This window comes from Capra hircus, chromosome 2, assembly GCF_001704415.2.
Source record: "Capra hircus breed San Clemente chromosome 2, ASM170441v1, whole genome shotgun sequence".
Lineage (NCBI taxonomy): Eukaryota > Metazoa > Chordata > Mammalia > Artiodactyla > Bovidae > Capra > Capra hircus.
Genome location: NC_030809.1, coordinates 16,595,330 through 16,618,035, shown reverse-complemented (window position 1 = coordinate 16,618,035; position 22,706 = coordinate 16,595,330). Strand labels below are relative to the sequence as shown.

The following is a 22,706-nucleotide window of genomic DNA, read 5'->3' as shown; positions in this document are numbered from 1 at the left end:
GTTATGTGGACCCTGAAGTCTTCTCAGATTGGGCAGGTCAGCATTGGAGCTGGGAGCCAGGCTCTCAACAGCTGAAGCAGAGACAGTGACTTGGGAAGGAAAAAGATGGTGGGTGCAGGTGCGTGCGCTTTCACAGGGGCAGGCGGAAGCAGAAAGCCTGTCCATTCCCCTTGCTGCCCCACCCAGGCCCTCATCACCTCGTCCTGAGCGCTGGTCTCCCTGGTCACCTCATTGTGGAATTTCCAGGGGCTCCCGGCTGGAGCCAGTGTATGCTGGCAGAACTTGAGTTTGGAGGACAGCCAAGGGCTGGGCATGAGGGCATTGTTGGTAAGGGTTTTGGAGTTTACCCTGCATGAGCTGGGGTTGTCAGAGGGTGCAGAGCAGGGGAGTGACTCAGTTTGATTCATGTTTTACTACATTAACTTCTGTTTTCACTCGGGCTGCTTTGTGAAGCAGGACATAGAGGGGCAAGAGTGGATGAAAGAAGGGAGATGACGTAGGAAGCTGGGTGACCACTGGCCCCCAGTCATGGACAAGCACCACTACCCCTCAGAACGACTCAGGGATCAAAGGACCCTAACTGACCGCAGATGGAGGTCAAGCGGGGAGGTGCTCGAGAAGGGTGGGGAATGAGGCACCCGGGTTCCGAACTGATGATGGGAGTCGTTGAGCCCTGACGTCTGGGAGGACACTGGCTTTGTCAGGAAGGACGGAGCAGCACTGGAGAGGATATGCATGTGGAAAAGCAAGATGGTGAGAAAAGCAGAAGGCACGCTAGGGGGGCTTCTCTAGAGGGTGGTGGTGGAGCTGTTGAGAACACAGCCCTCAGATGCTGGGTCTTCCCAGCACACAAGCAGGGATGTTCAGACGGAAACCCCACCATGGCCCCTTCCCTAATAGCTTTTAGCACCTCTGCACAATGAAATGCCGTGGCTGAGATGTTAACTTGTTAACTGAAGATTTTTAACAGCAACAACAAAAACAAGACCCTGAACATGCTGTGACTCCCAGCTGGATCATGCAGGTTGACAAGACGCAGAAGGGACAGAGTTTTGAAATCAGCCAGTGGCCTGACTTAATGGCATCCGGAAATGGCGTCACTTTACCACAGTCTGTAGTTCTAAATCTCCTTAATGCATAGGTACTGTTCTTTTTACCAGAAGGAAATATTTAGAAAAGTTGCACACATGCTTGTTTATCTCATCGGTGTCAGTCTGTTTTCAGTGGCAATGTGAGTGGTAAGACTGAAGTACAGAAAGAACTCAGTACAGAGACGGGAAGCCCCAGTGTATTTGTACTGGATGGCTTCAAATAACAGAAATGTGTTCTGTCCCGGTTCTGGAGGCCAGAAATCCAAAATTAAGTTGTCCCACAGCCCTTCTGGCTCTTGCAGCTTCTGGCAGCTGCAGGCCCTCTTTGACTTGTGTCTGTGGACCTCCACATTCTACCTCCATCTCCAATAACCGTCTCCTTTTCTCTTTATGTTCTCTCTCTTAAAAAAAAAAAAAAATTTATTTGCCTATGCTGGGTCTTAGTTGTGGCACTTGGAATCTTTTTTTTCAGTTGTGGCATGTGGGATCTAGTTCCCTAACCAGGGATCGAACCCAGGCTCCCTGCCTTGGGAGCACAAAGTCATAGCCACTGGACCACCAGGGAAGTCCCTGTGTTCTCTCTGTCTCTTACAATGACCATCACTGGATTGATATAATGACCATCACTCTTATAATGACACTGTCACTGGATTGAGGATAATCTAAGATACAGTCCATGGGGTTGCAGAGAGGCAGACATGACCTAGTAACTAAACAACAGCAACAACTTAACTACAATTTGCAAAGACTCTTTATCCAAACCAAGCCACATATGCCCAGGTTCCTGGGGTTAGTACCTGGACAGACCTGTGAGCGGCCACCATGCCACCCACCGGGCCCGGTCACCGGAGGATCCCCTGTGGAAGCACTGTAAAGTTTTTATTAGAAAACTTACTGTCGAGCAATAATTACTGAGGTTATATGCACACCCTCTGTTTGTGTCTTAGTTTCTTAGATCTCCTTAGCTGCCCTTAGTCACCCGGTCTTTTTCTTTTTTTTATTTGGCTGTGCCAGGTTTCAGTTGCACCATGTGGGATCTGGGATCCTTACCTGTGACGTGGAAACTCTTAGTTGTGGCATGTGGGATCTAGTTCCCTGACCAGGGATTGAACCCCAGGCCCCATGCATTGGGAGCACGGAATCTTAGCCACTGGACCACCAGAGAAGTCCCAGACACCCAGTCCTGATTTCAAATTGGCAGCTGGCCAGCACTGCAGCTCCCCTCACCTGCCCCCCTTGGTCTCCAGTGGTTCACACTAGGGAGGGTTGGTGGGGGAGCCCCTGTACGCTTGTTCACATGGGGGCTGCTAACTGCTTGTGCCGAAGGAGGGAACCTGCCAGAGATAGGAGTTGCATTTCCCTAGGGAATGTGCCCCCAAAGCACAACTTGTACCTCCCATTCTGATGTACCAGGGCGATCTATCAAGATCAGTGGAAAAATGTTGACTTTTTTGAGAACTGTATTCAAAAAAATTTTATTGAACCTGAGTCATTTGCTGAACATTCCACAGAATCCTAGAGAAGTCTGACAAGCTGTTATCTTCCAGAAGTTTATAAAAGAGGACACAGAGCAGATAAACCTGTGCTATTGATGAGGGCTGGAGGTAACAGGGAAGAATGATCAGGGGGTTGATGGTTCTCGTCCTGTGTGGCTGGCCCAGGGCTTCTCATTGAATGTGGGTTCACATAGAATCTAGGCCCCATCCCAGATCCCCTTACCATAATCTCAGGAGTAGTTATTGTACACACCAGTGACTGAAAAACTGCCATGTTGAGGGTGAGGATGGAGTACGAGGGTGGCTCAGGGTGTTCTGAGAGTGAAAGGAAGCCCTTTCCTAGGATTCCTGTACTCATGGCTCCTCCCCTTCTGAGCACTGATGGGCACCCCTGAACCCTACAAGGCTGCACTCGCTGCCTGTCCGCACCCCCTCAAGGATAAGCAGACAGCACTGAGCGCTGCAGAGCCTGGGGGCCATGAAAATACTGACAACCACAGGGAGCTCAGAGAGTCCCTGAGAATAGCAGTGTATTCTCAGGGACAAATGTATCCTTTACTCATAATTCTGGTGAAGAACAGCACCCTTTTGTGTTTCTTCTTCAGTAGCAGGGCAAGATTGATGAGTTTCCAACTTCTGCGTGCTTGGTTATGTCTAAATTTTTAAAAATCATCCATACTATGCCAAATAAGTCTTAATTAAATGAGTCTTAATTAATAATTCTTAATTCAGAATCATCCATACTATGCCACTTAATGCTCAATACCTTGGTTAAAGGGCTGTAGGTATTTTTCATAGAATCTCAGTTTTTTTGTTTTTATTTTGAAGTTTAAATTTATTGTTCAGTTACTTTTAACAACAGCCGTAGGTGTGTCTTAAATTAGTTGGGCATGCGTCCTGGGCCAAGTCCTGTGCTGACTGCTTCACACTTCTGATTGCATTTATTTAATCTTCCCAACCAACAATGGGGTGAATTCTGCTCACATTGCATGTTATAGATGAGGAAGCTGAGGCTGAGAAAGGCTGAGGAACATGCTCAGGTGTTATTTGAGCCTGCTTGCTCTTCACCGCTAAGCTGTGCTGTCTTCTGGGAGAGCTGTTGATTTTCCAGTGAACTGTGTTTGAAAGTTTAGAGTCTCTGACTGTATGAAATATTCAAAGTTACTTTATGGTCTAACGCTGTTGTTATTCAGTTGCTAAGTCATGTCAGACTCTTTGAGACCTCGTGGACTACAGCACGCCAGGCTTCCCTGTCCTTCCCCATCTCCTGGAGCTTTCTCAAACTCATGTCCATTGAGTCGATGATGCCATCCAACCATCTCATCCTGTCATCCCATTCTCCTCCTGCCCTCAGTCTTTGCCAGCATCAGGGGCTTTTCCAATGAGTTGACTCTTCACATCAAGTAACCAAAGTACTGGAGCTTCAGCTTCAGCGTCAGTCCTTCCAATGAATATTCAGGATTGATTTCCTTTAGGATTGACTGGTTTGATTTCCTTGCTCTCTAAGGAACTCTCAAGAGTCTTCTGAGAGAAGCACCGTAGTTTGAAATCATCAGTTCCTTGGCATTCAACCTTCTTTATGGTCCAGCTCTCGCATCTGTATATAACTGCTGGGAAAACTGTAGCTTTGACTAGACGGACCTTTGCTGGCAAAGTGAAGTCTCTGGTTTCTAATATGCTGTCTAGGCTTGTCATAGCTTTTCTTGAAATTGAAGCAACGGCAACGATGTTTAAGCGCAGGCTCAGTTTTCGGGGGGGTGCCTGTTGTCAACGCTGACTTCTCCCTTTCCACACTTTCTTATTCCCCCAAGTTCACTTAGTTTTCCAGAGTTCTCTTACAGAGCTGGCTAAAGCAGGAGTCCTGGCCCCACCCCCACAGAGGCAGAGTGTGGCCCTGGCCCTGGGAATCTGCATCTTTACTACACCCTCAGTGCTTCTGCCAGAGTCTGCGCCATGAAACACACTGCCGCGTGTGCAGACCTCCAGGTGAATGGGCCTCCGCACGGGAAGTCGGTGCAGCTCGCCAAGGGGCAGGGCCCCTGTCTTACTCAGTCAAAACCAAAACCAGGAAAGGAAGGGCTGTAGTTTCCAAGTTGTTTTTTTTCCTTTTTTTCAAATTTGTCTTCACGTTGGGTTTTTTGTTTTGTCTTGTTAGTATTTATTTATTTGGCTGGGCCGGCTGTTAGTTGCAGTATGCAGGCTCTTTAGTTGCAGCACATGGGATCTAGTTCCCCGACCAGGGATCGAACCCAGGCCCCCTGCATTGGGAGTGCCGAGTCTTAGCCACTGAAGCACCAGGGAAGTCCCTGGGGGGCTTTCTACTCACGTTTCCACCCATTATTTGTGCTCTGCCTCACCCTGTGGTTGAAAAGTCAGTTGGAACTAACTTAAAATCCATGTTCTGTGAAAACCCAACCAAATGAGCAGTGGGGAGAGCCCCAGCCCCCAAAGATTCCAAGTCCTTTTTCTTTTTCAGTTTGTTTCTGGGATTCCTTTTTATGATTACAAATGAAGTACATGCTTATTACTGAAAAGCCAAAAGTAAACACGGCGTAAACAGCCACCGTAATAATTCTGTCCACCCAGCAACAACCACCGCTCCCTCTGTTCTCCTTCCATTATCTCTGTGTCTTATCTTTCCTTTGTCGGTTGGAATTGAGCTCAACTGCAAAGAGCCAGGAATCCAGCCTTACCAGACCCAGGGCTCATCTTTCACCTTCCTTCACCCAGACTATCAGGAAGAAGGGAGCATCCAGGTTTTGTGGGCCCTCCAGTCACAGGGTTGTGGAGGCCTTCTGTAAAACAACACAATATAAAGTTTAGGTATTAAAGCGAGTATCCAGAGTGAGAATTAGAGAAATAAATCACAAATTCAAATTTTAAGAATTGATGAATCGATAACCAACAAGGATTTACCATATGGCACAGAGAACTTAGACCCAGTATCTTATAATAGCCTATAATAGAAAAGAATCTAAAAAGGAATATATATATGTATAACTGAATCACTTTACTGTGTACCTGAAACTAACACAACATTGTAAATCAACTGTAGTTCCATTTTTTCAAGTAGGTAAAGGAAAAAAAAAAAGACAGGTACCAACATCAGAAAAATAATGTTTTATTAACTAGTGGCTTGCCACACGCTGTTGAGGTAATCTGCATGGGTTGGAAAAGAATTTCCAGACACAGAGCATTTCAGAAGGGAGTGATTTTATTAAGAACAAAGAGCAGAGATAATGTGGGCACTGCGAGCGCAGTGGACCAACCTCCTGACAGACCAGGGAGAGTCGACAGTTTTCGTGGGTTAGTAGTCAACTTTTATAGCCTCAAAACAAAGAAAATTCCTGCTGGAAGGTTGGCATTAGGTGATTGGTTAGGGCACTGTAGGGTGACTACCGGGGTGGGCATCTTTGCCTAATTTGGGGTCAGGAAGCCTGCTGGTGATGATCACCGGGGCTTATGGCAATGGTTACAAAGGGGCTCCGTCCACTTCAGAGGGGACCTGGGTTCTGAGCTCCACTTCTGAGGCCTTGGTGTGAGGCCTTGCACCTGTGGCCTTGGGGCAGGACTCCACACATGCTTCATAGTTTTCTTTCTGGATATTTTTTGTTTTATGCTCTTTGATTGCTTCTACGTATGTGAGGAGTTTGTAATATTTTCTACAGTGAAAGAAAAGAAGTTTTATTTCTTATTATTGAGAGATTAGACATTTTTCTCTCGACTTCACATTTAGTTTTTGGTAATGCTATGTAAATTTTTAGGATTTCTATTAAATTTGCGAAAACCTTCCTCGAACTTCTGAAAATGGAAGACTAGGGACACTTCAAGTTTCCTTGAGCACCGACTCTTCATAAATACTCTGATGACCTGGGAAATTCCTTGTAGTAGCTTCTACACCAGGACAGCTCACCATTGTTTGGCTATGCACAGAAGCGACTGAGAATGATATTTCTCATTAAACCCAAATTGTATGTCACCTGGGTTCAACAACCCCTTAGCTAAGTTCCAAATGGTCTTTGGGCATTCTAATACCGTGTGGGGAGGTATAACAGCAGAAGTTGGAGTAGAAAGGAACAGCGCTCTTCAGTTCAGTTCAGTTCAGTTCAGTCGCTCAGTCGTGTCCGACTCTGCAACCCCATGAATCGCAGCATGCCAGGCCTCTCTGTCCATCACCAACTCCAGGAGTTCACTCAAATTTCACGTCCATCGGTGATGCCATCCAGCCATCTCATCCTCTGTCGTCCCCTTTTCCTCCTGCCCCTAATCCCTCCCAGCATCAGAGTCTTTTCCAATGAGTCAACTCTCGGCATGAGGCGGCCAAAGTACTGGAGTTTCAGCTTTAGCATCATTCCTTCCAATGAACACCCAGGACTGATCTCCTTCAGAATGGACTGGTTGGATCTCCTTGCAGTCCAAGGGATTCTCAAGAGTCTTCTCCAACACCACAGTTCAAAAGCATCAATTCTTCGGCACTCAGCTTTCTTCACAGTCCAGCTCTCACATTCATACATCACCACAGGAAAAACCATAGCCTTGACTAGACGGACCTTTGTTGGCAAAGTAATGTCTCTGCTTTTCAATATGCTATCTAGGTTACTCATAAGTTTCCTTCCAAGGAGTAGGCGTCTTTTAATTTCATGGCTGCAATCACCATCTGCAGTGATTTTGGACCCCCCAAAAATAAAGTCTGACACTGTTTCCACTGTTTCCCCATCTATTTCCCATGAAGTGATGGGACCGGATGCCATGATCTTCGCTTTCTGAATGTTGAGCTTTAAGCCAACTTTTTCACTCTCCTCTTTCACTTTCATCAAGAGGGTTTTTAGTTCCTCTTCACTTTCTGCCATAAGGGTGGTGTCATCTGCATATCTGAGGTTATTGATATTTCTCCCGGCAATCTTGATACCAGCTTGTACTTCTTCTAGCCCAGCGTTTCTCATGATGTACTCTGCATATAAGTTAAATAAGCAGGATTGACATGACTGCAATTAAAACTTGCTACTTTTGCAAATTTTACAAAAACATGTGACTGTTTGAACACATTGCTAGGGTTCCAAAGCTCCATCTGGAGACCTCCATTTACTGCTTACTGGTCAGAGCTGGGTCCCATGGCCCTTAGCTGCAAGGGGGTCTGGAAAGGTGTTTTTAAGTAGGCACATTTCTGGGCCAACAAAATCAGAGGGCTGTTGGTCAAGAGAGAGAGAATGAGTATTGAGTGGACAGCTAGCAGTGTCTCCTTCAGCTTCCAGGACTTTCTCTGTGTGTATAGATAGACAGATGTATTGTGTGCCTGTATTTTCTTACAAAAATGCATGCTGTTTAGAACCTGCCATAATTGCTTTAAGTGATTTCACCAGTACTCAAAAACTAGTACTGGGAAATTTTTTTTTTTTTACCTAAATTGATACATGTTGACCATCTTTTGCTACAGAACAAATTGTTGTTGTTATTCAGTCACTCAGTCATGGACTGAGCGTGGACTGCAGCAGGCCAGGCTTCCCTCTCCTTCGCTATCTCCTGGAGTTTGCTCAAACTCCTGTCCATTGAATCGGCAATACCATCCAACTATCTCATCCTCTGCTGCCCTTTTTTTGCCTTCAGTCTTTCCCAGCATGAGGGTCTTTTCCAGTGAGTTGGCTCTTCTAATCAGGTGGCCAAAGTATTGGAGCTTCAGCATCAGCCCTTCCAATGAATATTCAGAGTTGATTTCCTTTAGGATTGACAGAGCAAATTATATTCAGCTAAATCACATGCTGCATTTTTTGGGTTTGTGTGTGTGTGTGTGGTTAAATATGCTCTCTTTTTTTTTTTTTTTTTTTTTTGTAGCAGAATGTTTTTTCAGATAGCGTCTCCATGTATAACCCAGATGGGTGCTGAGTTCTGTGATGGGGAGGGTGGTTGTTGGGAACCCTTTCCCTTCTCTCCCAGCACCCCCTGAAGCATTTCTGTGGAACTCAGTATAGACAGATATGCTTTAAGACCTTTCCATCCCTAAAAGGCTCCTTTGCAGCCGAGGAACCCAGAGAGGGCCCTGGAGCTCCACACAAGCACAGGGGGTTGTGAGGTAAACAGGAAACAAGCCCTCTGGGCTCCTCTGAGATACCCAGCACCTAAGGCAGTCATTCTGGGCCCTCATACCAACGCTCTTCACCAGGGACCCTTCCTCAGGCCTTGTGATGGACACACCGGGCGATTCTGCCCACAGGCTGACCCATTTTCCTCATCCATTGCATGGGTGTGTGCATGCTAAGTTGCTTCAGTCGTGTCTGACTCTTTTCGACCCTACGGACTGTAGCCCACCAGGCTCTTCTGTCCATGGGATTCTCCAGGCAAGAATACTGGAGTGGGTTGCCATGCCCTCCTCCAGGGGAGCTTCCCGACGCACGGCTGGAACTTGTATCTCTTATGTCTCCTGCATTGGCAGGCAGGGTCTTTACCAGCAGTGCCACCTGGGAAGCCCTTCCCCATCCATTGGAGAGGACAGATGCCACCCACCTTAGGTGATTTCTTAGGCCTGTGAAGTTTTAGGGAAATGGTATGATGGGGGAGGGCGGTTCCAAAGGCTGAAACACGAGTATGAGCTGCGTCCTCTCTCCTGAGGAAGGAGTTGGAAGGGTGACCTGGGAAGGACAGTGGAGCAGGGAGGAGGCATGGGGTGAGCAACCCACACACTCGCCATCTCCCTTCTCCAGCGCTTAAGCCCTAGCCTTCCTCTCCTAGCTCCTGTGGAAGGACCCAGGTGTCCGACTGGCATAAGGGAGGGGGAAAGAGAAGGCCCAGGGGATCCTAAGGTACCGCTGAATATCGGACTTACAGAACCTGCCCTGACGACAGGGACAGCGGGTCAGAAGGGAAATGGGAGGAGCAGCAGACAGGGGAGGGCAGTGCTAGTGATGGCAGGTAGGATAGCCTTCTTTTGCGTATTTCACAGGACAAGGGGGATGAAGCTGCACTAGCTCTTACTTGGGAAGCTTGTGGCCCATCGTTTCCTACACAAGGGTGGAGGCCTCCCATCTCCTCTCCCCTGCCTTTCTCCCCTCCCCCCTCCGCCCCCCCTCACCACCCTGCCCTGCCCACCCCTCCAGCTGCTGGCTGTCCCCACAGCACAGCTGAGACCTGGTGATTCCCTCCCACTGGAAACTGGCCCTTTTTTCTTGTTCCTACCTCAAATATGAAAAAAATATATAAAGAAAGCTGAGCACTGAAGAATTGATGCTTTTGAACTGTGGTGTTGGAGAAGACTCTTGAGAGTCCCTTGGACTGCAAGGAGATCCAACCAGTCCATCCTAAAGGAAATCAGTCCTGAAAATTCATTGGAAGGACTGATGTTGAAGGTCAAACTCCAATACTTTGGCTACCTGATGCGAAGAGCTGACTCGTTGGGAAAGACCCTGATGCTGGGAAAGATTGAAGGTAGGATGAGAAGGGGATGACAGAGGATGAGATGGTTGGGTGGCATCTCCGACTCAATGGACATGAGTTTGAGTAAACTCTGGGAGTTGGTGATGGGCAGAGAGGCCTGACATGCTGCAGTCCATGCGGTCACAAAGAGTTGGACACCACTGAGTGACTGAACTGAACTGAACCTCAAATACTAGATAAACCCAAATAACTTTCAACCAAAAGTCAAGAAATCAAAGATGTACTCCCATTCATATATTTTCTGATTTTTTAAAAATAATTATTTCTCAGACATAAATCACAGCAGGATCCTCTATGATCCACCTCCCAGAATTCTGGAAATAAAAGCAAAAATAAACAAATGGGATCTAATTAAAATTAAAAGCTTCTGCACAACAAAGGAAAATATAAGCAAGGTGAAAAGACAGCCTTCTGAATGGGAGAAAATAATAGCAAATGAAACAACTGACAAACAACTAATCTCAAAAATATACAAACAATTTCTGCAGCTCAATTCCAGAAAAATAAACGACCCAATCAAAAAATGGGCCAAAGAACTAAATAGACATTTCTCCAAAGAAGACATACGGATGGCTAACAAACACATGAAAAGATGCTCAACATCACTCATTATTAGAGAAATGCAAATCAAAACCACAATGAGGTACCACTTCACACCAGTCAGAATGGCTGCGATCCAAAAATCTGCAAGCAATAAATGCTGGAGAGGCTGTGGAGAAAAGGGAACCCTCCTACACTGTTGGTGGGAATGCAAACTAGTACAGCCACTATGGAGAACAGTGTGGAGATTCCTTAAAAAATTGCAAATAGAACTACCTTATGACCCAGCAATCCCACTTCTGGGCATACACACCAAGGAAACCAGAATTGAAAGAGACACATGTACCCCAATGTTCATCGCAGCACTGTTTATAATAGCTAGGACATGGAAACAACCTAGATGTCCATCAGCAGATGAATGGATAAGAAAGCTGTGGTACATATACACAATGGAGTATTACTCAGCCGTAAAAAAGAATTCATTTGAATCAGTTCTGATGAGATGGATGAAACTGGAGCCTATTATACAGAGTGAAGTAAGCCAGAAAGAAAAACACCAATACAGTATACTAACACATATATATGGAATTTAGGAAGATGGCAATGACGACCCTGTATGCAAGACAGGGAAAGAGACACAGATGTGTATAATGGACTTTTGGACTCAGAGGGAGAGGGAGAGGGTGGGATGATTTGGGAGAATGGCATTCTAACATGTATACTATCATGTAAGAATTGAATCGCCAGTCTATGTCTGATGCAGGATACAGCATGCTTGGAGCTGGTGCATGGGGATGACCCAGAGAGATGTTATGGGGAGGGAAGTGGGAGGGGGGTTCATGTTTGGGAACACATGTAAGAATTAAAGATTTTAAAATTTAAAAAATTTTAAAAAAATTAAAAAAAAAAATAATAATTATTTGTTTCTTTGCCCGCGCTGGGTCTTAAATTGCAGCATGTGAACTCCTAGTTGCATCATATGGGATCTAGTTCCCTGACCAGGTATTGAACCCAGACCGCCTGCACTGGGAGCACAGAGTCTTAGCCACTGGACCACCAGGGAAATCCTTCTGATTTTTTTTTTTTTACATTTTATTTGTAAATAATTATAGACTCACAGGAAGTTGCAACAGTAGTAGAGAAGTGCCAGACACCCTGCACCCAGCATCCCCAGTGGCAACTGTAGTAAACTGTAGCTCGATGTTGGCACAATCCACAGACTTCATTCAGATTTCACCAAAAAAGTGATTTCTTTTTTAAACAAATTTTCTCAATTATTTACATAGCTATGTTACAGAAAATAGAAAAAATCATTCTTGGTTCACTGTCCTATGTGGCCACTATAAGCGTTAGTGTTCCTTTCCTTCCAGTCTTTTTGTGTACTTTTAGCATAATGGAAAGCAGCATTTATGTACCATGTTATAACCGGACTTACAATGTTTTAAATAAACATTTTTCTTCATAACCTAGTCGTTATCCTTGTAAATGGCCATATAATATTTCAGATGAATATGCCATATTTTTCTTCATTGCTACCCTGTTACTAGACAGATTGTTGCCGTTTTACTCTACAGTGATTTTGTAACAAACAGCTTTATTTAACAACTTCCATATTTTGGAGTCCTCCTCTAGGGACTTTCTTGGTGGCTCAGACGGTAAAGAATCTGCCTGCAACGCAGGAGACCCAGGTTCAGTCCCTGGGTCTGGAAGCTCCCCTGGAGAAGGGAATAGCAACCCACTCCAGTATTCTTGCCTGGAGAATCCCATGGAGACAGAACCCTGGCAGGCTACAGTCTGTGAGATCACAAAGAGTCAGACACAACTGAGCAACTAACACTCTAGAGTTTAACACCCAAGGGTATGAACATTTCAATGACTCTTGATATAAAATGCCAAATTACTTTCCAAAAGCACTGTCTCTAATTTCCATGCCACTGACATCTTAAACTGTTGCCAGAAGCAGATGGGATAATTTCTTTAATTGTCACTCATTTAATAATTTAAGAATGATATGGTTTTTTGTGAAATTGTAGTTTCTACTTACTTGTAAAGTTGATGATTTTTTCTTCTCTTGACTGGTGATACTTTTTATTTTGTGACTTGGCTGTTCAAAATCTTTGCCCTATTATCTGTATGGTGTTTCACTTAACTGATTTATAAGAATTCTGTATCTAATGAAAATCTTAACCTTTAACCTGTTAACTGTGCTACAAGTATTTCTTCCCAGTTCATTGTTTTACCTGTTAATTTGGTTTATCATTCAAATACTTTATATATGGAAGTGTTAATATTTTATGAAACCAAATCTGTCCATCTTTTTTTTCCCTTCTCACTTTCAAAAGTCAGTATACTCCAGAGATGTGATGTTACTATATTCAACTCTTTTCTTCCCCTTTTTCCATGGTTTGATTTTTTTAAAATTTATACTGCTAGATAGTATAATATGCAAGCTAAAGGGATTTTTCCTGACATTTTCTGTTTATCTGAATAATCTGTGTCGTGACCCTTCCTCACTTATTGCAAAGTCTCTTATTCCTATAGGTGAATGTATTAAATACAGTGAGTTAGAATGTGTGGTCTGCTCTCAGCCAGATGACCTCTCCAGCCCTGTTTCCTCTTTGCTTCCACCAGATCATGACCAACACGGGGAAAGCGAGGCGGAAGGGGACGGCTGGCGTGCAGTGGGGTGGCCCGGAGCCCCTGCGCCGGCCTGTCACCCCCAGCGGCCACAGGACCGGGTACCCAGCGTAAGTCCGGGCTAAAGGAGGCAGGGATTTATTTTCCTAAGCTTTGTTTTGAGGAACTGCAGTGAAAGATGTACGTATTTAAGAAGTCACAATAAAATGTTCATACTATAAAGTATTTCTCTCTTTATTATTCATCTTTGGGGGATTTTTTGAAAGAACAGAGGTCAAGTCTCCCTCTTCCCCGCCACGTTTCTCAGGGTCTCCAAGACACTTATAGCCTTTATCTAGGAGAAGCCTGGTGATGGCCAGTGTTGATTCTGAAGGAAAGGACCAGAAAGGGGCAGGAAGTCTACCCAGAGAGGACTCTCAGTCTTTTCAACAGCCCCTCACTGCAGCACCAGGCCCTTTGTTAGGAAGGAGTGTCACAGTTTAAGATGCCACCAGCCTCTTTTTCTAGAGGATTTTTTAAAAGAACTATATGCAGTTTTGGCTGCCAAGCCTTTATTCATTCTTCATAGCCTTGCTCCAACCCTGTTTATATAAACAAATCTAGTCTGGTTACCCAGAGCCTCTGGTCTCCCTGGGAACCCAGGGACCAGACCCCTGTGGACTCTTGGAGAACCTAGGCCAGGCAGTCCAGCTTGGGCCTCTTTGGAGGTCTGGGTGACCTCTTCACCTTTCTAGAGAGAACACTGGAGGGAAATAGGTGCACATAAAAGGGACTATGGAGAGCAGGCAAAAACCTATATTTGTTCCTGCAACAATTATTGGCCGTTCAGTTCAGTCACTCAGTCGTGTCCGACTCTTTGTGACCCTGTGGACTGCACCACACCAGGCCTCCCTGTCCATCACCAACTCCCGAGGTTCACCCAAACCCATGTCCATTGAGTCAGTGACATCCAACCATCTCATCCTCTGTCATCCCCTTCTCCTCCTGCCCTCAATCTTTCCCATCATCAGGGTCTTTTCAAATGAGTCAGCTCTTCACATCAGGTAGCCAAAGTATTGGAATTTCAGCTTCAGCATCAGTCCTTCCAATGAATATTCAGAATTGATTTCCTTTAGGATGGACTGGTTGGATCTCCGCAGTCCAAGGGACTCTCAAGAGTCTTCTCCAACACCGCAGTTCAAAAGCAGCAATTCTTCAGCACTCAGCTTTCTTCACAGTCCAACTCTCACATCCATACATAACCACTGGAAAAACCATAGCCTTGACTAGATGGACCTTTGTTGACAAAGTAATGTCTCTGCTTTTCAATATGCTGTCTAGGTTGGTCATAACTTTCCTTCCAAGGAGTAAGCGTCTTTTAATTTCATGGCTGCAATCACCATCTGCAGTGATTTTGGAGCCCCCAAAAATAAAGTCTGACACTGTGTCCACTGTTTCCCCATCTATTGGCCATGCAGTGATGGGACTGGATGCCATGATCTTTGTTTCTGAATGTTGAGCTTTAAGCCAACTTTTTCACTCTCCTCTTTCAATTATTGGCCCTAAAGTATTTCAAACGAATATAATATGTTCTGCTTCATTATCCCCTATAGCTGAGCAGTTTGCTTGTTTCCAGGTTTGCTTTATAGTCATTTGTAACAAACAACCAGGCACTGGGGCTACAGCAGCAGACAGGACGCAGAAGCACCTGCCCTGTTAGATCTGGGTGCATGAATGCTAAGGAACGCCAGAGACCCTGCACCCAGACCTGGTGGAGTTTGACTGCCCGTCCAGGACCTGACCTGCAAATATTTCAGGGCCCATGCTGTGGACCAGTGCTGAGATCTGTTTGATTTGACTTCACAGCTAGTTACCATGTGCTTCATATTTCAGGGTTTTTATTTTTCATTATTAATGTCTAAACTAATATGCCTTTTTCTCTTTAACCTACAACCAATATGTTTTAACCTACAGCAAAGTTGAAAGAATTATTAACAATAAAGAGCTTCCAGCTGTTAGCATCCTGCAATAATTGTGCTCTCTTGCTTACTCACTGTCTTGCTCTCGTTCTGTGCATAAAATATAATTTACACACATACACATTTTTTGTTTGCTGAGTTGTTGAAAGCAGGTAGCATATTTTCAGCCCACATCTCCAAAGAATAAGAATATCCTTTTGTTTAACCACATGAAAGTGAAAGTCAGTCAGTCGTGTCTGACTCTTGGCAACCCTATGGACTATACAGTAATGGAATTCTCCAGGCTAGAATATTGGAATGAGTAGCCATTCCTTTCTCCAGGAGATCTTCCCAACTCACGAATCAAACCAGGGTCTCCTGCATTGCAGGTGGATTCTTTACCAGCTGATCTACCAGGGAAGCCCATAATTTTTAACCATATAGTCACACCCTAAAAAGTTAACATTAATTTAAAAATATGAGCATATAAATATTCCCTAATTGTCTCCCAAATGTCATTTATGTCTAAGAAGTTTTGTACTCAACCTTTTGATTCAGACCATAGCCAAGTATCAACTACGAGTAGATCCAGTTTATAAATATAATATCTTTTGAATGGAAGAAGTAAGAGGAACTAATAAAATTCATCTTGTTTGAGATGGGAAAGAGGACACTGAATTATCATTAAAAAAAATTTTTTTTTAAGTTACTAAAACCCTGGCTTTACAGAGAGGCAACAATAACTTATGCATGTTTAATCAGGAAGGAGGGCAAAGATAATCTAATAAATACAAGATCCAACCAATGGGCACAGTGAATTGGATCAAATGTTCTACCTTATGGAGAGGAAAAAGAGGACATTCTTCCCTGCCTGGGGAGCACACATGGCATTCCCCTGACTTGTGGAAGTGTTCCCTGCAAGGAATGAGAGCCCTTCATTTTCCTGAAATTCCCCGACCAGGAGTCAAACCTGTACCCCTTGGGGTGGAGTCCTAACCACTGGACAGCCAGGGAAGTCCCTGAACCTTCTGATTCCAATGAAGCCATTGCCCCATAACCAACTCCATCCGTTAGGCCAATTTAACGAACATTTATAACACTTCCGAGTGCCAATTGCCCAGTTCAGTTCAGTCACTTAGTTGTGTCTGACTCTCTTCGACCCCATGGACTACAGTACACCGGCTTCCCTGTCCATCACCAACTCCCAGAGCTTACCTAAACTCATGTCCATTGAGTTGGTGATGCCATCCAACCATCTCATCCTCTGTCATCCCCTTCTCTTCCCGCCTTCAATTTTTCCCAGCATCAGGGTCTTTTCAAACGAGTCAGTTCTTCACATCAAGTGGCCAAAGTATTAAGAGTTTCAGCTTCAGCATCAGTCCTTCCAGTGAATATTCAGGACTGATTTCCTTTAGGAAAGTTGCTAGAGGTGCAAAAATAAACAATGTGGTCCCTGCCCTCAGGAGCACACAGAGCAAGCTACCTAGTAGGGAAGAGAGACAGTGCTCATAATTCAGTAAGTAGGTGATGGCAGAGCATAGGGGTTCCCCTCAGGCAGGCAGCACAAAGGTAAGAAGCAGGATCTTCAGATCGCCTCTTTAAAAACATTACATGAGTCTCCGTTCCCAACCAGTGTTCTCTGATAACCTAGTGATGCCAGATGTGTAGATAAAGCAAGAATCTTAGTGACAATATGCATTACATGCATTCCAGACGCTAGTACTTTTGCAGTCAGTAATCCCATTCCTAGGGGTTTACACTGAGATAATCAGATATATACATGCACACAACAGGAGTTACTGAAAAATCATCTAAATGCCCAAAGCAGGAGGCTGGTTAAATTATTATCCACACAAAATGTATTGAAAATAACATTTTAGAAGAATATTTAGTGCATGGGAGGAGCCTCACAAGATGCTACTAAGTGAAAAAGCAAATTATGAAATAGTGTGGATCTAACCTGCAGGCTGAGCGCCAAAGAATTGATGCTTTTGAACTGTGGTGTTGGAGAAGACTCTTGAGAGTCCCTTGGTCTGCAAGGAGATCCAACCAGTCCATCCTAAAGGAGATCAGCCCTGGGATTTCTTTGGAAGGAAGGATGCCAAAGCTGAAACTCTAGTACTTTGGCCACCTTATGCGAAGAGTTGACTCACTGGAAAAGACTTTGATGCTGGGAGGGATTGCGGGCAGGAGGAGAAGGGGACGAGAGGATGAGATGGCTGGATGGCATCACTGACTCAATGGACGTGAGTCTGAGTGAACTCCGGGAGTTGGTGATGGACAGGGAGACCTGGCGTGCTGCGATTCATGGGGTTGCAAAGAGTCAGACACGACTGAGCGACTGAACTGAACTGAACTGAACTGAACCAGGCCAAATATAGCAATCCCAAGTTTTGAGTGTGGTTTTTTGTTTGTTTGTTTTTTAGGCATATATTTGCTCGTTTAAAAGAAGATACCAAATAAAATAAGAGAAGATATCAAATGTTAATAGGAGTTGTGTCTAGGTATTGGGAGGACAGGGCAATCTGTTTTCCATATGTTTTCTTGATTTCTCACGATAAATGCTGGTTTTAAAATCAAGAAAAGAAAGGTTGAAAATAACGACTACAGTCGCCCCTGTGCAATACGGGACTCTCCATCACCCTGCATATGACGGCACCTCCCGACCCCCTCCCCAAGGCCTGTCCCCAGGCTCCGTGTCTCCTGGGCTCCCTTACCTTCTGGCCCTCTGGCTACTTCCCTGGGCCATCCTCCTCTTTGAAGCCCACATGGTCTGGCGGTGACTTCCTCAAGTTAATGCTGCCACATCATGCCCATGACCTCCCAGACCCTGCTGACCACCCTCCTGGGAGCTCTGGAACTTCTGCCCCGTGGCCGCTATGTGCTGGTCCCCAGTTCTCCGCCCTCTTCCTCCTGAAACATGGTGGTGCAGGCCCCATCCTGTGTTGAGGTCCCCATCCTATCCTGCTGGTCCTCTGGTTGCCCTTACAGGCTGCTGACACCCAGATCTCCCACCCCAGCCCACTGTTGCCCCCAGTGTACGTGTGTCCCATCACCCCCAGATCAGTACCTCCCAGGTGAACACCCTTGTCTTCTGAGCCCCCTGCTTCAGGGAATGGAGTTAATACTCCCAGACACGGAGCCAGGATCCCACCCCAGGGTGCCCAGCCACCCCTTCCCCTGGCTCTGGCACCTCCTCTCTGCCCTCCTGAGCCAGCTCCTTCTCCCCAGCCTGGGCAGAGCCTGCAGACCATTCGGCCTGCCACAGTCCACCCTCCAGGACCATAGACACAGTGATCCTTCTAGCACATCATCATGGAACCTCATTTCTGCGTCTTCTATTTCCTTTAGTGTGTGCATGCTCAGTCGCTCTGTCATATCTGACTCTTTGTGACTCCATGGACTGTAGCCCACCAGGCTCCTGTGTCCATGGGATTTCCCAGGAAAGAATACTAGAGCAGGTAGCCATTTCCTCCTCCAGGGAATCTTCCTGACCCAGGGATTGAGTGAACCTATGGTTCCTGCATTGCCAGGCAGATTCTTTACCTCTGAACCACCTGGGAACCCCTATTTCAAGACCAAACTACTCAAACCCTGGCTGATCAGGTCCTTCTTAATTGATACTCTCCAATCTCCACCCTCAAAGTCACATGCTCCCCAGGACACTATGTTCCCTCTGGCCTGCATTTTTTGGGTGCCCTAAATCTCTCTGTAACAAAGCAGTATAAAGGTATGCTTTCTTTTTGCCTCCTCTTGCTTCATCTTACTTGTTCATGGTGCTACCTCTGCTGGGAAATGTTCCCTCTTCGGCCCCCTGGCAAACCCCAGCCCAGAGATCAGAACCAACTGAGTCACACACACAAACACCGAAACACACATACACTGAAACACGCACACACCAATACACACATAAACTCATACATATACTACATATACACATGTACACACACACACATACATATACACAGGTACATACACATATATACTCACACTTATACACATACACAGAAATACATACACATTCGCACACACAAGCCTTTCTGCCCTGCAGGGCAGTTAGGTGTCTGCTTATTTTTGCTGCTGGAACTGACATTCAAGAACAGCTGTTTGATGGGACAGAGCAGGGACAGGCCTGCCATGGTATGTCCCCACCAAGTCCTTGCTGTGAGCAGGTGGCTTGTGTCTCCTTGTAGATGGGAAGCGAGTATCGTGTTGCTGTGTGCACGCTGCAGAACCCTCCCGGGATCTGCTGTGAAGGTACCCTGCCTCTCTGATGTGCTTGCCCAGGCCACCATCTCTCACAGGCACCCAGTGCATGTCTGCTGGGTGGACCAGTCTCCACCGACCCAGGTGGCAGCGTTAGACACGACACACACCATTAGATAGTGTTCCAGAGAACAAGTTCTTCCCCACTCCTGTGCCTAGTAACTCTTGTCAGGGCTATGACACACCCCATCTTTTCTGACTGATTTCATCCCTGCACTAATCTGCTTCATCCTTGGAGGAGCACCTAGAAGATTGATACTTTAATTGTTTTGTTGAAATGTTATGTTCTCGTGTCACCCAAAGTCAAAGATCCAACTCTGTGTTAGAAAAATCATAGCCATGTTTAAAATGTGTAAGCGCTCACATGAGTGAGGCAAGGGGCACTTCCTATTTCTTAAAGACATCCGATATCTGCCAATACTAGCTTAACAAAAGGCATTCAGGTGCTTCCACTTCCTGTATTTGTTTGTGATGCTACACAGTAGTCAGCAGTCAGATATCTCCTGTCTGTATTGATTGCTAATTTTCATTTTTTCCTCCAGGCTGGAAGATCATCCCAGTTCCCCTCAGATGGCCCAGCATGCCAGAAATGGCTGCCTCCCATCCCTGCCAAACACCCACGCTCCAGTCTGCAGGGGGGGCAAACCTGCTGCTCCTGAGCCTTGCCCTTCCTTTTCATGTAAGAAAACTGGCAGCATATGGGGGGACAGTTCCAGAACTGGGGGCAGCTCTGGGACTGGGGGCAGCTCTGGGCCTGGTGATGCCTAGGATCTTATGAAACTGCAGCAGGTCCAAACCCTGGAAGGCCTCAGCCTCACACCTGCTCTTGAAAAGCCCTCTGATCTCAACCATTGCCCCATGTCACAGAGGTTCTCAGGCATGGAACACCACAGCCAGACCTGACCATGGGCTTTTCCTCCAGACTCCCTTCTCTCAGAGCACTGTGTCCAGTGCTCACCTCTGCAAGCTATTTGAGCAAGATTTCTGACTGGGGAAGCCACGTTTAAATGTGAGATTTTGAAGTAGAACTTTCGGAACAGTGTAGATCTTTGACCAAAACTCTGGTGCCCCAACTCTATTGCTGAGGTGGTCAGCTACACGGTAGAAGGCTGAACTGAGTTAGAAATGTGCGGCCAGGAGCAAAAGCTAGTGTGAGATCCCAACACATTTTAAAAAATAATTTTATTCATTTATTTTTGGCTGTGCTGGGTCTTTCTGCCTGAAAACCCTTCCACAGGGTTTTCTCTGGTTGCGGCGAGCAGAGGCTGCGCTCGGCGGCCGTGCACGGGCTTCTCGCTGGAGCGGCTTCTCTTGTTGCAGAGCACGGGCTCTGGTGCTTGCAGTTTTCAGTAGTTGCAGCACACGGGCTCAGCAGTTGCGGCTCGCCAGCTCTAGTGTGCTTAGTCGAGCAGTTGTGTCCGACTCTTTGAGACCCCAAGTAGCCTGCCAGGCTCTTCTGTCCGTGAGGATTCTCCAGACAAGAATACTGGATTGGGTTGCCATGCCCTCCTCTAAGGGATCTTCTCAACCCAGGGATCGAACCCAGGTCTCCCACCGTGCAGGCGGATTCCTTATCATCTGAGCCACCAGGGCTCCAGAGCACAGGCTTAACAGTTGTGGTGCACAGGCCTAGATTCTCAGGCGTCCTGTGGGATCTTCCCGGATCAGAGATCGAACTCGTGTCTCCAGCACGGGCAGGCAGATTTACCACTGAGCCACCAGGGAAGCTCCCCAGACACATTTTGAAGCTTCTAGTTAAGCTCACCAGAGACTGATGGGGAATAAAAGTATTTTTTAGATGCTAGAAAAATATATATATGCTTTGAATTATAAATGTACAAAGTTTTTTTTTAATTTTTAAGAGGAAATTAAAAGGATATGAACAGATCAGATAAGACTCCAATTTCTCCATTCAAATAGGAAAAACAACAAGAGGAGCAGGTCAGATTCCAGTATGAGAAACATCTGTGAGCTTTTATAATCTGGTCAGAATTGAATTCAAATGCGTCTGATCCCTGATTCAGAGCAGTAGGCCTGTCACAGAGTCGGAACAAAGCCAGGCTGTTTGGTTACCCTGGGAAAGGGTCTTTTGATTACAGCAGTTTTAGAGGGTTTTGGTTTGTTTTTTTTTTTTTTTGGCCAGCTTTGATCATTTGTTATTTTACATGTGTTTTGCTAGAGCTCCAAACATTAATATGCCTTCTTTAAAAGATGGTTAGCTCAGTCATTTACCTAGAGATTTCTGCTGCCAGGGTGAAGGTTTTAGGTGGTCTAATGATTTTTGCCAATTTGACCTAATGCTGTTGAGCTTAAAATGATTTCAAATTCTATAGGGCTGGTCTTCCCAAGTGGTGCAGAGGTAAAGAACCCGCCTGCCAATGCAGGAGACTCAGGAGATGCAGGTTCAATCCCTGGGTCAGGAAGATGCCCCTGGAATAGGAAATAATCGCTCCAGTATTCTTGCCTAGAGAATCCCATGGACAGAGGAGCCTGGCAGGCTACAGTCCATGGGGTCTCAAAGAGTTGGGCATGACTGAACACAGCACCACTGTTCCAAAGAGTTGCATTTAGGCTAACTTATTTATCCGTAACATCCTTGTTTTGCCCAAATTGCCACCAAGGTGACCCTCTGTCTTGCACTGATTCTAAGTGTGGCCTTATCTTTTAGGAAGATTTGGCATGGTACTACCTGTAGGGTAGAGTCACTGGAGGTTGTCAGGGGTGGAGGAAGCTGAGTGGTGGCTGATGTTGCTGGTGATGTAGATGTTATTGTTATTTTCAAGAACAATTGCTTTGGACCCTGGCAAATTCTGGTTCCTTGCATGAAAACAGTGGGCACCCACCAGGGCACTCATCCCTCAGATCACCAGCCCTTCCCAGTGCTTCTCCCTGGGGAGGCAGCAGCTACTCACCTGCCCTTCTAGATGGGCCAGCTGGAGCCATGCTGCTGCTGCACCCAGGAGCCTGCTCTGAGCACTGAGGCCATACTTTTCAAGTCCCATCCTCCACCAACTCTCATTCACTCAGGCCTGGCTGGGAGTCCACCTGCTGCCCTCCTGCCTCAGTGGACTCCCCTACACTGACCCCCAGTCCATCCTCACTCCCCCTGACAGATACCAGGCATATTAATCACTTCCCCCACCCCCAGAGGCTTCCCAGGTATCGCTAGTGGTAAAGAACCTGCCTGCCAATGCAGGAGACCCAGGTTCGATCCCTGGGTCAGGAAGATCCCTTGGAGTAGGAAATGGCAACCCACTCCAGTATTCTTGCCTGGAAAATTCCATGGGCAGAGGAGCCTGGTGGGCTGCAGTCCA

General features: G+C 46.0%; 1 protein-coding gene across 5 annotated transcripts in view; it reads left to right on the top strand.

Moving 5' to 3' along the window:
- ARMC9 (armadillo repeat containing 9) overlaps positions 1 to 22,706 on the top strand; it is a 182,821-nt gene that overhangs the window by 143,961 nt on the left and 16,154 nt on the right. For 3 of the 5 annotated variants that reach the window (XM_018058243.1, XM_005676668.3, XM_018058256.1), the window contains exons 21-22: positions 13,184 to 13,299; positions 19,935 to 20,071. In XM_018058243.1, the coding sequence (XP_017913732.1) occupies positions 13,184 to 13,299; positions 19,935 to 20,071 (253 nt within the window). The remainder of the gene's footprint in view (positions 1 to 13,183; positions 13,300 to 19,934; positions 20,072 to 22,706) is intronic. The other 2 variants (XM_018058269.1, XM_018058261.1) reach the window with 1 other exon arrangement.